We start from the raw sequence: 13,918 nt of genomic DNA, 5'->3' as shown, positions 1-13,918 counted from the left end.
GCCACCCTTTGTTTTAACTTTTGCTCCAGCCACACATGATCTAGCAAGGGGTTGCCAAACCACGCGAGGAATCTGTACCTCACAGCAGCTTTCCCTGCATGTGACTCAGATTGCATGTGTGGCATCCGGAACTGATGTTTAAGGTAGCAGTAGGTGCTCCTTCAGTGAACTATCTTGATGCTTGTAACTGAAAACAAGCCCATAAGAAGAGCCTACTGGATGAGGCCAGTGGCCCATCTTGCCCAGCATCCTGTTTTCACAATGACCAACCAGATGCCTGTGGGAAAGCTGTGAGCAGGATGCAAGCACAAGAGCCCTCTCCCCTCCTGTGGTTTCCAGTAACTGGGGTTCAGAAGCATTGCAGTTGTTCATGGAATATCTTCAGGTCACAGCCATTTGCAGTGGGTGGGTGAGGGCAGAGGGAGACTTCAGAGGGTTGGCATTGGGTGTGCCTTATAAACCAGTGGTGTCCCGATACACCTGCAATGCACAATGCAAGCCACCTGGAGGGCCATTTAATGGTTATTTAAGAAAGGCAATATTCTCATTCTATGAACCTCTCTTTGACAAGGTGCCCCATGATATTCTTGTAAAGAAGCTGGTAAAATGCGGTCTTGACTATGCTACCACTCAGTGGATTTGTAACTGGCTGACTGACCGAACCCAAAGGGTGCTCATCAATGGTTCCTCTTCATCCTGGAGAAGAGTGACTAGTGGGGTGCCACAGGGTTCTGTCTTGGGCCCGGTCTTATTCAGCATCTTTATCAACGACTTGGATGATGGACTCAAGGGCATCCTGATCAAATTTGCAGATGACACCAAACTGGGAAGGGTGGCTAACACCCCAGAGGACAGGATCACACTTCAAAACGACCTTGACAGATTAGAGATCTGGGCCAAAACAAACAAGATGAACTTTAACAGGGAGAAATGTAAAGTATTGCACTTGGGCAAAAAAAACGAGAGGCACAAATACAAGATGGGTGACACCTGGCTTGAGAGCAGTACATGTGAAAAGGATCTAGGAGTCTTGGTTGACCACAAACTTGACATGAGCCAACAGTGTGACGCGGCAGCTAAAAAAGCCAATGCAATTCTGGGCCTCATCAATAGGAGTATAGCATCTAGATCAAGGGAAGTAATAGTGCCACTGTATTCTGCTCTGGTCAGACCTCACCTGGAGTACTGTGTCCAGTTCTGGGCACCACAGTTCAAGAAGGACACTGACAAACTGGAACGTGTCCAGAGGAGGGCAACCAAAATGGTCAAAGGCCTGGAAATGATGCCTTATGAGGAACGGCTACGGGAACTGGGCATGTTTAGCCTGGAGAAGAGGTTAAGGGGTGATATGATAGCCATGTTCAAATATATAAAAGGATGTCACATAGAGGAGGGAGAAAGGTTGTTTTCTGCTGCTCCAGAGAAGCGGACACGGAGCAATGGATCCAAACTACAAGGAAGAAGATTCCACCTAAACATTAGGAAGAACTTCCTGACAGTAAGAGCTGTTCGACAGTGCAATTTGCTGCCAAGGAGTGTGGTGGAGTCTCCTACTTTGGAGGTCTTTAAGCAGAGGCTTGACAGCCATATGTCAGGAGTGCTCTGATGGTGTTTTCTGCTTGGCAGGGGGTTGGACTCGATGGCCCTTGTGGTCTCTATGATTCGAACTCTATGAGTCTATGATTCTTTCCAACTCTCCAACTCTATGATTCTATTATTCTATTATTCTTTCCCCTACAGGGACTGGAGAAGAGTGGGATTTGGTCTTTGTTTAGAAATTGGGTGGCAGGGGCTCTAGGCATCCTGCCCCTTCCCCCAACTGTCCTGCAGTTAATGCTGACCTTTGCTTTTGTGTAATTTTTAGATTTCCAACCTGATTTCTTTAAAACCAGGTGACTATTGCTAGTCAGACAAACAAAAAGAACAAACTCCAAAAGCTTCCATCAACAGGTAACTCCCAACATGGGACCATGCCTTTTTATCTGCCCCTTGGAAACGCCCCCCCCCCCATTGGTCCTCCTTGGTATACCCTCCTTGAATGTTTTTGCTTGGTCACTGTCCACCTCCCAACTCTTCTGGGCTCAGTCTGACTTGTACTTGTGTTTTAAAACATGTAAGAAAGAGAGAGAGAAACAACCAACCACAAACAACTAGAAATGCTTTGTAATGCTGGAAGGCACAGGCTAAGAACTACATCTTGCAAAGCACCCAGGTCCGTCTCTCAAGTCCAGGCATCTCTTGCCTACAGTTCTCCCCTAGCATTGCAAAGGATGCTTCTGTGCTGGTGGCATTCTTCAGACTTTGGTTATTTGCCTTTTGATTTCTGGGGACAGAGCCTCTTCTGCGACTCTTTTTGGTAAAACTGGAGGAACCCCCCTCTATTTTTTCCGTAACTGGCTCCTGCAATGGTGGAGAGACGTTCTTGCTGCGGCCACGGGGCACCCCTGTTAATACTGGTGGGTTTGATCCCTTTGCCCAGTTGGGACTGGAAAATGGGGCTGCACTTTCAAGCACAGATGCCCAGCTTCTGCCAGCTGTATCTGGGAACTGTGTTGTGCCTTCCTTGCTCTGTCCCCCCAAGATGGGGGCACTGCCCATATAGTGACAAAGATGGGAGAGGGGACCAGTCCAGCATGGAGTCTTTCTCCAAGGGGCACAGAGGGGTGGATACATCCAGCAGGGTGGCTTTTCGGCCCCTTTTGCAGCAGACTAGTGCATTTCAGAGGAGGCCAGACTTGCATCCTCCACAGCTGCTGATGCTCTTCTATGGGGCTGGTGAGGATGCGGCTCAGAATTCGTACTGGGAAACGAAGACTGTGATCTTGAAGATGTGTTTCCCCAGGAGGGTCTTCCGGGCAAACTCGCTCATCTCCAGCTCCACCTCCAGTGTCGTCGGCCCCACGGCTGGCCGGGTGAGCACCAGTTCCCCTGTGTGCTGGTCCAAGCGCTGCACAACCAGCTTCCCCTGGCTGTTGCCCCCTAAGATGCTGAAGCGCAGGCTGTCTCCCACAAAGCGGCTGGTGGACATCTTGAAGAGGACCCTGGGCACAGTGCGGTTGGACGGGAGAGGCAAGTAATGGAAAGAGATGGAGTTGGCCGCCCTCCGACAGGCGTTGTTCTCCATGGGACAAGGGCTGCGCTCGCACTGCCTAGGAGAGGACATAGAAGAGGCACTCAGGCAGGGCCAGTTGGAGACATTTTGCCCCATCAAAGCAGGCCTGGATGGGGCCCCCAACATTCCCTATACCCAGAAACAGCCAGACCTTTGATTCATCTAGCCTGGTACTGTGTCCTGAGCCTGGTGGCAGCCCATCCTGACCTGCTTTGCTACAGGAGATGCTGAGGACTAAACCTGGGACTTTCTGCGTGCAAAGTCATGGCCTGACCCACTGAGCTACTGGGATGAGTGGACCAAACATTAGGGATATCTTTGATGCAAGAGCTGTTGACAGTGGAATGGACTACTGTGGGAAATGGTGGACTCTCTTTCATAGGAGGTTTATAAGCAGAGGTTGGATGGCCATCTGTCAGGGATTCTTCAGCTGTGTTCCCTGCATTGCAGGGGGTTGGACTAGATGGCCCCTAGGTGCTCCCAACTCTACAATCCTATCTTTAATGGATGCCAGTCTAAATAACAAATTGGGGGGCTTGCACCCAGTGAGATAGAAATAGCCAAGTCCTGCTGGCTTTGTGGAGCCTCTGATTGGCTTAATAAGTGGTTCTGTAAATAGAAAAAAGGAGGGGGCGTCTTTAGACTCCTGCCCCCATCTGCTACACTGTGCCTCTGGAATATATTCCTCAGCCTTTCAAATGTGGCAATGAGGCTTGCTGGGGAGGAAGGAACTTCCAGCGGTGCCAGTACAAGTCCCTCCCTCCTCCATAAGGCTCAATGCTGTGCAGGGGCTCGTAGAACTATAGAGTTGGAAGGGACCACGAGGGTCATCTAGTCCAACCCTGGGCAATTCAAGAATCCTTTGACCAGCATGGGGCTCAACCCCACGACTCTGCAATTAAGCGTCTCATGCTCTGCCGACTGAGCTATTCCAGACTCTTGGTTTTTGTTTGGCCAGGAGAGAGAGAGAGAGAGAAAGAAGGGAAGAAAGCGTTGGGAGATTCTTGGGAGCCTGTATAAGAGCATAAGGCAAGCCTGCTGGACCAGCCCAATGGCCCCTGCTCTCAGGGGCCAACCACAGGGGCCCCAGCACAAAAACGCTCCTCCACCCCACACCAGGGCTTCCAGCAACTGGTATTCAGAAGCTTTATAGCCACCCTGGCTGATAGACTTTTTCCCCCATTAATTTGTCTAACCCTCTCTTAAAGATGTCTAGGTTGGTGGCCATCGCTGTGGGAGTGAGTTCCACAGTTTAACTATGTGCGATACAACAATGTGTTCACATCAGCTGAAAACAGTCCCTGGTCAGTCGATTCCCACAGCATCTCAATCCATACGGGATGAAAAGTGGGATGGCCACCATCTCTGTTCTGGCTCAAGGGGGAGAAGAGCGAAGGGAAGCTCTAGGGGGCAATGGGGTGAAGGCTCTGGGAGGCTATGAGGTGCTTCTGCCCAGGGAGTGGAGCAGTTGCTGGCAAAGGCTGCTGCTTCCATCCTGAGTGAACTCTAGAGCTTGTACTTACATGGCTGAAGTCTTGACGTAGCTGATATTGAGTTGGGCCTTGGGGCATTCGGGCCGCACACAGCGGAAGCCCCCAAAGACGTTGATGCAGGTCTGTCCCTGGCTGCAGTTGTGCTGGTTCTCTGCGCACTCGTCCACATCTTGCAAACACAACAGGGAGAGTTTGTTTGACGCCATGCCCTCCTTCAGCCTCCTAGAACACACAGCTCAGGGCGGTTCCTCTCCCGGCTGACCCCCAGTTATTCTCTCTCACCCCACCCCCCGCAAAGGCACTCACCGTTGCATGAATTGGTGTCACCCTGGAGCTGGTAGCCATGGGGACAAGTACACCGATAGGCTCCGGGCAGGTTCACACATTTGTGGAGGCAGATGCGGGTGTGGCGGCTGGTCTGGAAGAGCTTGCACTCATCGATATCTGGAGGGGGGCAGCAAGAAGTCTGCTGAGTGACCCTCCAAGGGCAGAGCAAAAAGGGTCTTCCAGCCTCTGCTCAGCACTTCTGGAGATCAATGCCCAGGCAAAGACAAACTCACCAAGCAAGGAAGGGCTACAACCAATGATGACTTGGGGGGGGGGCAGTTTGGCTGAGCAGCAGCCCATGGACAGGCACCTGGAGTTGTTTGCTTCAAGGATCAGACCCCATGAGCACAAATTGCCCCTCTGCACATCAGCACAAGCTGCAATGGGGGTGTCCACTGAGGTCCACTGAACTGGAGAAAAGACACTCTATTGGAGCAGAGCTAAACTGAGGCATGATCTTGTGACCTTTGCTTCCTGGGAATCTGATACAGTGCTTGGAACCTAAGCAGAGCCCTGAAGCTGGATCAGACCAAAGGCCTGCTAGGCCAGCATCCTGCATCCACAGTGGCCAGCTAAATGCTTTCAGGAAGCCTATCAGCAAGGCTTGGAGGCTATTAGCCCCCTCCTTTTCTGCTCTCCTGCCACTAACATTATTTGCTTCCCATCAGGGGAGGCTAATAAGGGTCTGATGACAGCCCCCTCCACCCCATTTTAAAGCCAAGTCTTTGGCCTATGCTCTATAGATATAGTAAGGGAAAGTGTTCAGGCACTAAAAAGCTACAAAATAACTTGGTCACAGCTGCCCTTGCCCAAAGTACTGCCTGCTGGTCATAACAATGGGCATTTTGGTAGTGTAGAGTAATTGGGCTAGTGCCTGAATCATGAGGATGGTGCAATCCAGGCAGAAAACTCCCAAGGTGGAAATGCAAAAGGTAAAAAAGGAGCCCCCACTGGATCAGACTGAGGGGCTCCATCTTGTTCTGCCTTCCCCCCCAAGCTGCTGCCCTCCAGAAGCTTTGGACTTCAGTTCCCATCAACCCAGCCCACCAAACATCTGGAGGCCATCAGGCTGGGGAAGAGATGCTCTAGTTCAAACTGAGATCCATTTAGAGCAGCACCCTGATCTAGACCAGCCTATAGCTCACTGGCAGAGCATCTGGCTTCCCAGGTTCAATTTCCAGCAGCGTCTCCAGGCAGCGTTGGACAGACTCCTTGCCTGAAATCTTGGAGAGCAGCGGCTAGTCACTGAGCTAGATGGACCAAGGGTTTAACTCGGTATAAGGCTTCCTATGTTCCCTGAGATAGTCTCCAGGAAGACCACAAGGAGCCAGGCATGCAGGCAACAGGTGGGTTTGTCCCCAGTGCTATGTGGCATTCAGCCCAGGACAGATATATGTACAAAAGATTTCCCGAAGGAAGAAAGTCCAAAGATCCCTGCCTTGTGTGTGGGAAGATGGCAAGGGGAGGAAATCCCTCTGTTTCTGGGAAGCAGAAGACACCATCTCTGTTGACCTGCCAAGCCCTCTTCCCCCTTACCTTGGCAGAGGCCTCCTGCCTGCATCTGGAAGCCAGGGTCGCAACTGCACTGGCGTGAGCCCAGGTAATTCTCAGCGCAACGGGGCTGTCGGCTAAAGGACGAGTTGCTGAGCGTCGCCCAATCTGTGGTTGAGAGGCAGCTGTCAGTTCTTTGCACCAATGCCCAATAGAGTAAAGGAGCAGGGGACGGAGACCCCCAGCTGAGTCACACAGCACAGGCCTCTTATGAACCCCACGTGCTCAGCCTAACCAAGCTGAAGTGGAAATATCTCCAGGCACCCACCTCTCCTTTTCCCACTCCCCAGGGTATTTTCCGTCATGAGGACAGGGGTACCGCAGCCCCCTGCTACTTACAGGAGTACAGTGGGGCTTGGCAGGTGCTGCCTGACCAACCACTGGGGCACAAGCAGCTATAGCGGTGGATGCCATCCACACAGGTCCCGCCATTGGCACAGGGGTTGCTGGCGCACTCGTTGATGCCTGAGTTGAGGGAAGGGGGAAACTGAATTACACTCAAACAGCCGTCATTTTGGACCAGCGGAGGGGAAATGGAGAACCTCTGAGCCCATGATGCTCATCAGAATTGGTTTTCAGTACAGTGGTACCTCGGGTTAAGTACTTAATTCGTTCTGGAGGTCCGTTTTTAACCTGAAACTGTTCTTAACCTGAAGCACCACTTTAGCTAATGGGGCCTCCTGCTGCGCGCCACTGGAGCACGATTTCTGTTCTCATCCTGAAGCAAAGTTCTTAACCCAAGGTACTATTTCTGGGTTAGCAGAGTCTGTAACCTGAAGCCTCTGTAACCTGAAGCCTCTGTAACCCGAGGTAGCACTGTACAAGAATGGAGCAGAGCTCACAGTCTTTCCATGTAAACGCCAATTCCTTGTTGGTTCCTTCAGTTGGAAAGCCATGTTATGGTTACAAAAAAATTGCAGGCCCAATTGGGAAAATTAGCCAGAGATCAACCCGTAGGTCTATCAGCAGGAGTGGGGGCTGTTAGGAGGTGCCCCACCCCATTTTTATGATACCTGGCAACCTCAAGCTATTCCTTCTACCAGCCAGACACACTCACCTTTGCAGACAGGCTGCTGTCCACTCCACTTGTGGTTCTCCTGGCACACCCGTGTCTCAGCACCCACCAGGAGGAAACCAGCATCACAGACAAAATGTACCTCGTGACCCACGGACGTCCTCTTTCCCAGCCTCCGGCCGTTCAAGGGTGATGGCAGGGGGGTGCAGCTCTCTGTTGGGGGATCAGAAAAGATGGGAGAGTGAGTCTCCCCATGGCTCCTTTCCCCAGGCTCTTTTCCTACCCTAGCCTATGGTTGTTGCTTTCTTGTATACATTAAGTAGCAAAATGTCACTTAAATGAAATAGAGTTATAGCCAAGGCTGGGGCTCTCATAGGCAAACTAGGCAGCTGCCCAGGGCACAGACCTCAGAGGAGCTCAGTACTGACCTTTGAAGGGCACAGTTTTATACAGATCTGTTTTTATTATATCTTATACATTTCTGATACTATTTTGCTTTTACTTTATATTGTGAAGAGTTTTATTGTTTCTGAAGTAAGTCATACATTAGAATTGTTTTTCATGTAGATATGAAATAGACCACAGTTGACTGGAGGTCACACATAAAGTGAAAAGTGAGATTTTGATGTGCCTGAAATTGAAACTTTTAAGAGACTTAACATCACAATTCACAATAAATTCCAACTTTAGTATTGGAAAAAGATAATCAAAGATGGTTGCATTACTTATTCTTTCAATTAAAAATAAATTCAGCATAAACTGACAGCAGATAAATTGTGCTTTTCAATTTTTTCTACAAGACATCTGTTTTTGAAAACTGAAATTGGCATGGGGTGGGTGTGTTGTGTGCAAGTGATTAGCTTTGCCTAGGGTGCAAAATAGTCTGGCATCAGCACTGGGTGTAGCATTACAACATTATCTTTATATGTTTTTAGCTTTTTATCTGGGTTGCTTTACTTTGTGTAAGCTGAGTCCCAGTCTGGTCCAGGATGGGATATAAATAAATATAAAAATAATAGCAATAGATGAGTTTTTAAAAACCCTGAGTTGTATGCAACTTAATAATAATCATAATTTTGAAATTTATATCCTGCCCATCCTGCTGGGTTTCCCCAGCCACTCTGGGCCTCTTATAACATATAAAAAATCCTTTTTTATACTGCCACTATATCTGAATTGTCTCTGTTATACCCAATTGCAATTCAATCCAATTCCTGTTGTGTTTTATGATTTTCCTGATATTGTAAGTGACTGGTCTGTGTGACCATAATAATAAAATTCATTCATAAAAACACAACAAAGCATCAACTTGATTCTACTTACAGTGCACCCACTGAAAATAATGAACCCAAATTAATCATGTCTATTAAATTCAATGGGTCTACTATGAGTAGAGCTCCCACTGGAAACAATTCCCCCTTTCCAGTCCCCATTTTTAAAGAGGTGATCGGATGCAGTGAAAAGCCACCCCCTAGACATTTACAAAACAAAACAGCCTCAGGGTTGCCCTGGGTCCTGCACACATCATGTACACACACAGACACCTTTCTGCTTCTGCAGTCTGCGCTTCTCTCTCCTTTTACCATTGTGCTTGGCTGCCTGCTGGTGGAGACTGCCTTGCAAAACGGCCAGCTGCTTCTTGAAGTTGCGCAGGCTCTGCAGCTGGGCAGCCTCATGCGAAGACAGCAGCTTCTGCATCTGCCGGATGGCACTGGAAACTTGCTGGTCACTTAGGCAGCCCTGCAGGAGGTGCGGGGGGGGGGGAGAGGAGGAACAAAGCAGCTTTGGCAGGGAAGTGGGAGGAACAGCCCACAGGTATCACCAACAAAGGCTCGTGGCAAATTGTAACTGATACTGCTTGCACACCCACAAACACCCACCCCCCACCGCTGCAGAGGCTCCATCCCTTGTCCATTTTGGCTGCCCTTTTCTGAACCCTTTTCACCTCCACAATATCCTTTTGGAGGTGAGTACAGAATGTTTAGATCAGTGGTGGCCAAACTTGCCCCTCCAGCTGTTTTGGGACTACAATTCCCATCATCCCTGACCACTGGTCCTGTTAGCTAGGAATGATGGGAGTTGTAGTCCAAAAACAGCTGGAGGGTCAATTTTGGCCACCACAGGTCTAGATGGTGCCCCCAGGCCCACAATCCACACTATAGGCAAGATCAGGCTTCTGCATCCAAGGCATGCAATCTGGCCCAGAAAAAACATTTCTATGACATTCCTGTTCTAAGTCCCCACACTGCCCATTGCTGAAGTTTCATACACCAGCCTGTCTAAGTTGAGGGTGTTGAGAAAATGTTCTGCTTACAACCTTAAGCCATGCTGGATGGGGGTGATGGGAATTAGAGCCCCAAACATCTGGTGGGCACCAGGCTGGGAAATCAGGGAGGGATTTCATCCATCCATCCATCCATCCATCCATCCATCCATCCATCCATCCATTATATTTATATCCCACCTCTCCTCCAAGAAGCTTAAGGTAGCCTACATACTTCTCTTTCCCATTTTGTCATCACAACAAGTGGTTGCTTGGCTTGACAAGAGCTTTAGCTTTGAACTCCACTCTTTCATCTATCAGGGTCCACTCCTATGGACCAAGCACATCTGGGCTCTGCACCCAAACCTACAGGCAACATTGCCTGCCTCCTACTGGTTCCACACCACCAGCCCTCCCAGGTTCAGGATTCAGCATCATTTATCATACCTGGGAGTTGCTATGAGGCAACTGTAGGATACCCAGGGCCACCACAGCCATTATCTGGGGCAGCATCTTCTTTCCAGCGTTGGAGCAGGTTCAGCAGTTAGGAAAAGGACAGTGGATTCTCTGAAAAGCTTCCTCAGCTATCCTTGGTCAGCAAAAAGAAGGAAGGGGAGTCTGTGAGAGGGCAGCTCGTGTTCCACCCGCATAAGGCAGGCCTTCCAGGTGTCTTTCCAAGGAAGGAGGTGAGAGGTATTCTCAGAGCACCACAAACCTCAATATTCCTGTTCCCAAACTGTGAGCCACCCTGTTCCACTCCACAAAGACATTCTGGCAGCAGTGCAAACAGAGATTGCCAACTGACCAAGATTTAAGAGCCTGACCTGCTCCTGTACCTTAATTAGCACAGAAAAAAAAGCACAGTCACCTGCTGCTATCTAAAAACTATCACCAACAGCAGTCATTCCATCAGGCTGCAGAGCGAAGGGAGAAGAGGAAAGCACAGCTACTTTGTCAGCTCTGCTGAGAGACTTTCCTTGACTCAGTGGCGTAGCGTGGGTTGTCAGCACCCCATCAGGTGAGAAAGCCAAGGGAGAGAAGGGATGCAGGGCAACAGACATTTAAAAGACACGGCTTTCCCTGGAGAAACCTGGGAACTGTAGTCCGTCAAAGGTGCTTTAAATGCAAGGCGTGTATGTTCTTGGCTCTTTCCTTCATCTGTCTCCCCGCAGGAGCCGTTCCATCCGGCTTCAGCAGAGGGAGAGGCAGGAAGCAGGATACTCCATCGGAGACCAACTCTTTTGTCTCCTCTTCTGGTTGAACTGTTCCCATCTCAGCTGGTCCTTATCTGAATTCTCTAGCTTTAAGAATGGGTGCTTTGGTTTGCTCCCCGACCCCCCACCCCCAATCCATTTTGTTTCTTGTGTCTCTGAGACGGTAAGCCGAAGGACAGGGGCTCTTTTGTTTGGTTTGCCTTGATCTTACATAAGCTGTGCTGGGAGCCCTTTTCTTGTCCCCCTTCTCGCTGAAGAAAACACTTTGAACGAAACAAGGAAGATCAAACATCCATAAAGGTAGCAACCCTAGAGCGGAAAGCCATTGACTCGGCCCCACCAGCACCCTGAGGAAGTGGGTGGTGAGAAGGTGCTTTGTCCACAGGCTTAGCCATCCTGGTGCCCTGCAGACGTTTCAGACTGTAACTCCCTTCAGCCCCAGCATCATAGGGCCATGTCAGTCGACACCTCTGGAGGGCACCCGGTTGGGGAAGGCTGCTCTGCTAGAATCCTTGCGATTTAACCCCTTCAGGGTTACAGTTTCCAGACTTCCTTGAGGGGACAGAACAACTCCTGAATCTCTCTTCAAGCCTGCAACGTGCACAAGAGCCTGGCTAGGAAACCGCTTTGCACTGAGGCAGACCAACGGTCTGCCTAACTCAGTATTGCCAACACTGACCGGCAGCAGCTCTTCAGACAGAGGACATTCCCAGCCCACGGATAGAACCCGGGACCTTCTGCTCCACCCCTTGGCTACAATCCTAACGCAAAAGCGCATCCGGGACGCCCATGCCTTCTACCAAGTGAGGCAACTGGTCCACCTAGCAGCTCAGCATTGCCTACACTGACCGGCAGCGGTATCCCTAGCCTTCCCTGGAGACGATGCCGCTGGACCCGAGACGTTCTGCGTGCAAAGCAGATGTCCCGCCACTGCGCCCCAGCCTTTCTCCAAGCTGAAGGGCAGGGAGGAAGGCGCTTCTCCCCACCCCCACTTCAGGGAGTCTGGGAGTTTCGCGCCGAGCCGCTTTGCTGGCACAGACGCGCGCCCCTCGCCAGACCCTCTGGGCGCCCGGAGTCCCGCGAAAAGCAGCAGCCGAGCCAGCCCGCTTCGGGGGGGAAGCGGGGAGGCCGCTGCCGCCTTTGCTTGCAGCGCGTGAGACCAGGCAGACCCTCCCCAGGAACCGAGACCCCCCTCCCCTCCCCTTCCAAGCCTGCCTCCCCACGAGTCTCTCTCCCTAAAGGCACCTCGAGGAAAAGTTGCGCCGACCTGCGGGGCGGCTTCCCTGGAAGGCGCGGCCGTCGGAGCAGCAGCAGCAGCAGCAGCAGCAGCAGATGGAGCCTCACCGGGTGCGCGCAGGAGAGCAAGCCCCTCGGCAGCCTTGCAGACTGGGAGCGGGTCGCTCTTGCCCGCCCTGGCCGAGGCGGGGCGAGAGGTTGGCCTCGTTGGCACCAGCTCAACGGGCACGCCGGAGGCCCCGCGCGGCCCGGATTGGGCGGCGGCGGCAGAGGGCTGGCGAGGGGAGCCCGGGCGGGTCAGCCGCGTGCCCAGAAGATGCCCGCGGCCGCCTCCCCTTCCCCCTCGGCGGGAGAAAGCGGCAGGAGTGCCAACTTGGCCCCGCGACTGTGGGTGCTCGGGGCCGTGGGTGCCATGCAGCGTGCATGGTCCTGGCACCGAAATTCTTGGGGAATTTTGTGGTGCTCGGGCACCCAGGGAGTTGGCACCTATGGGAAATGGATTGAGTGGGTGACCTCAGCTGGCGCGCTCCTTTCTTTCCCAGAGCATCTAGGTCAGGGGTCAGCAAACTTTTCCAGCAGGGGGCCTGTCCACTGTCCCTCAGACCAGGGGGCCAGACTATATTTTGAAAAATAAAATAAAAACGAACGAATTCCTATGCCCCGCAAATAACCCAGAGATACATTTTAAATAAAAGCACACATTCTACTCATGTAAAAACACGCTGAACTGGGACACACCGGTGCAACCTGGGGATGGGGAAGGAGATGTTGGTGTAGGAAGTACTCACGGGGTGACAGAAGAGGAGGAGGGGCTGGGGGTCAGTGCACAGGAACCAGCGCAGAAGGACGCAACCCCAGAGCCAGAGGGGCCCCTGTCTCCAAGAACACACCAGGCATTGAGGAGTAGGGAACACTCCAGGAGGCTGAGTCAGGCAAGGGCCCACAGCCCTGCTCAGTGGGCCAGGTGGGGCTTACTAGCTCTGGAAGCAGGTGTGTGATTCCTTAGTTGGAGTAGGCGCAGGACAGGTGAGGATCACCTGCCTCATCAAGCCCAGATGCTGCAATCAGCATGGAAAGTATTAAAGGGCAGCAGAGCTGAGGGGATGTGTCTGCTCAACTGCCCATGTCGGTGGACCTCAGCTTGGATGCAGCAGGATCTCTGCAGGACTGTGCTTCAATTTTGGACCTTGGACAGTGGAGTGACCCTGGACTGGGAACTTGGCATACTGACTTGCTGCCAGGTGGTCCAGGGGTCCAGAACAGCCTTCCACAAATGGGGAGCCACCACTGAAAAGGCCTGGTCTTGTGCTGCCACTCTCCACACCTCCTTTGGAGAAGGGCTTCAGACAATAAACACAGGGCCTGGTTTGGTTCATGTGGGGAGAGGTGGCACTGGGGTCCTGAGCCACATAAGGCTTTTAGGGCAAAGATGGTACTTTGAATTGGGCACAGAAACTAAGTTGAGGCTCTTGTGTAGAAATAAAAAGTGGTACCCAGGGCTGTTTCTCCAGGAACATCATCTGATAAAGGCTCTCTGACAACTAGGTGAAAAGTCTGTGCACGAGGCAATTTTGAAGCAAACTCAGATGCTCTCGATCTGCTGGGGCTTTGGACAGGGATCAAGCGTGAAACCTCAAGGAGCCCCTGTGCTTAGGTACCTTCCCCTGGGAAGTGCAGACAGCCAAGGCTTCCTGACAACCAGGATTT

General features: G+C 51.5%; 1 protein-coding gene across 6 annotated transcripts; it reads right to left on the bottom strand.

Annotated features, from left to right (window-relative positions):
- Positions 1-2,148: 2,148 nt before the first annotated feature.
- Positions 2,149-12,391, bottom strand: LOC310710508 (fibulin-7-like). 6 transcript variants are annotated; one of them, XM_083511373.1, is made up of 9 exons: positions 12,243-12,391; positions 10,209-10,350; positions 9,082-9,238; positions 7,541-7,711; positions 6,823-6,948; positions 6,469-6,591; positions 4,912-5,049; positions 4,636-4,774; positions 2,149-3,149 (listed from the first exon to the last, which is right to left on the bottom strand). In XM_083511373.1, exons 2-9 carry the CDS (start codon positions 10,272-10,274, stop codon positions 2,789-2,791), a joined length of 1,281 nt encoding a protein of 426 aa, XP_083367499.1. In that variant the 5' UTR covers positions 10,275-10,350; positions 12,243-12,391; the 3' UTR covers positions 2,149-2,788. The 6 variants fall into 6 exon arrangements, with proteins under 6 accessions (XP_083367499.1, XP_083367503.1, XP_083367502.1 ...); XM_083511377.1 differs by having other exon boundaries at positions 10,209-10,345; positions 12,320-12,358; XM_083511376.1 differs by having other exon boundaries at positions 12,221-12,336.
- Positions 12,392-13,918: the final 1,527 nt, after the last annotated feature.

Source organism: Podarcis liolepis, assembly GCF_965112155.1.
Source record: "Podarcis liolepis genome assembly, chromosome: 7".
NCBI lineage: Eukaryota > Metazoa > Chordata > Lepidosauria > Squamata > Lacertidae > Podarcis > Podarcis liolepis.
The sequence above is the reverse complement of the archived record's forward strand: the minus strand, read 5'-3'. Positions and strand labels throughout refer to the sequence as shown.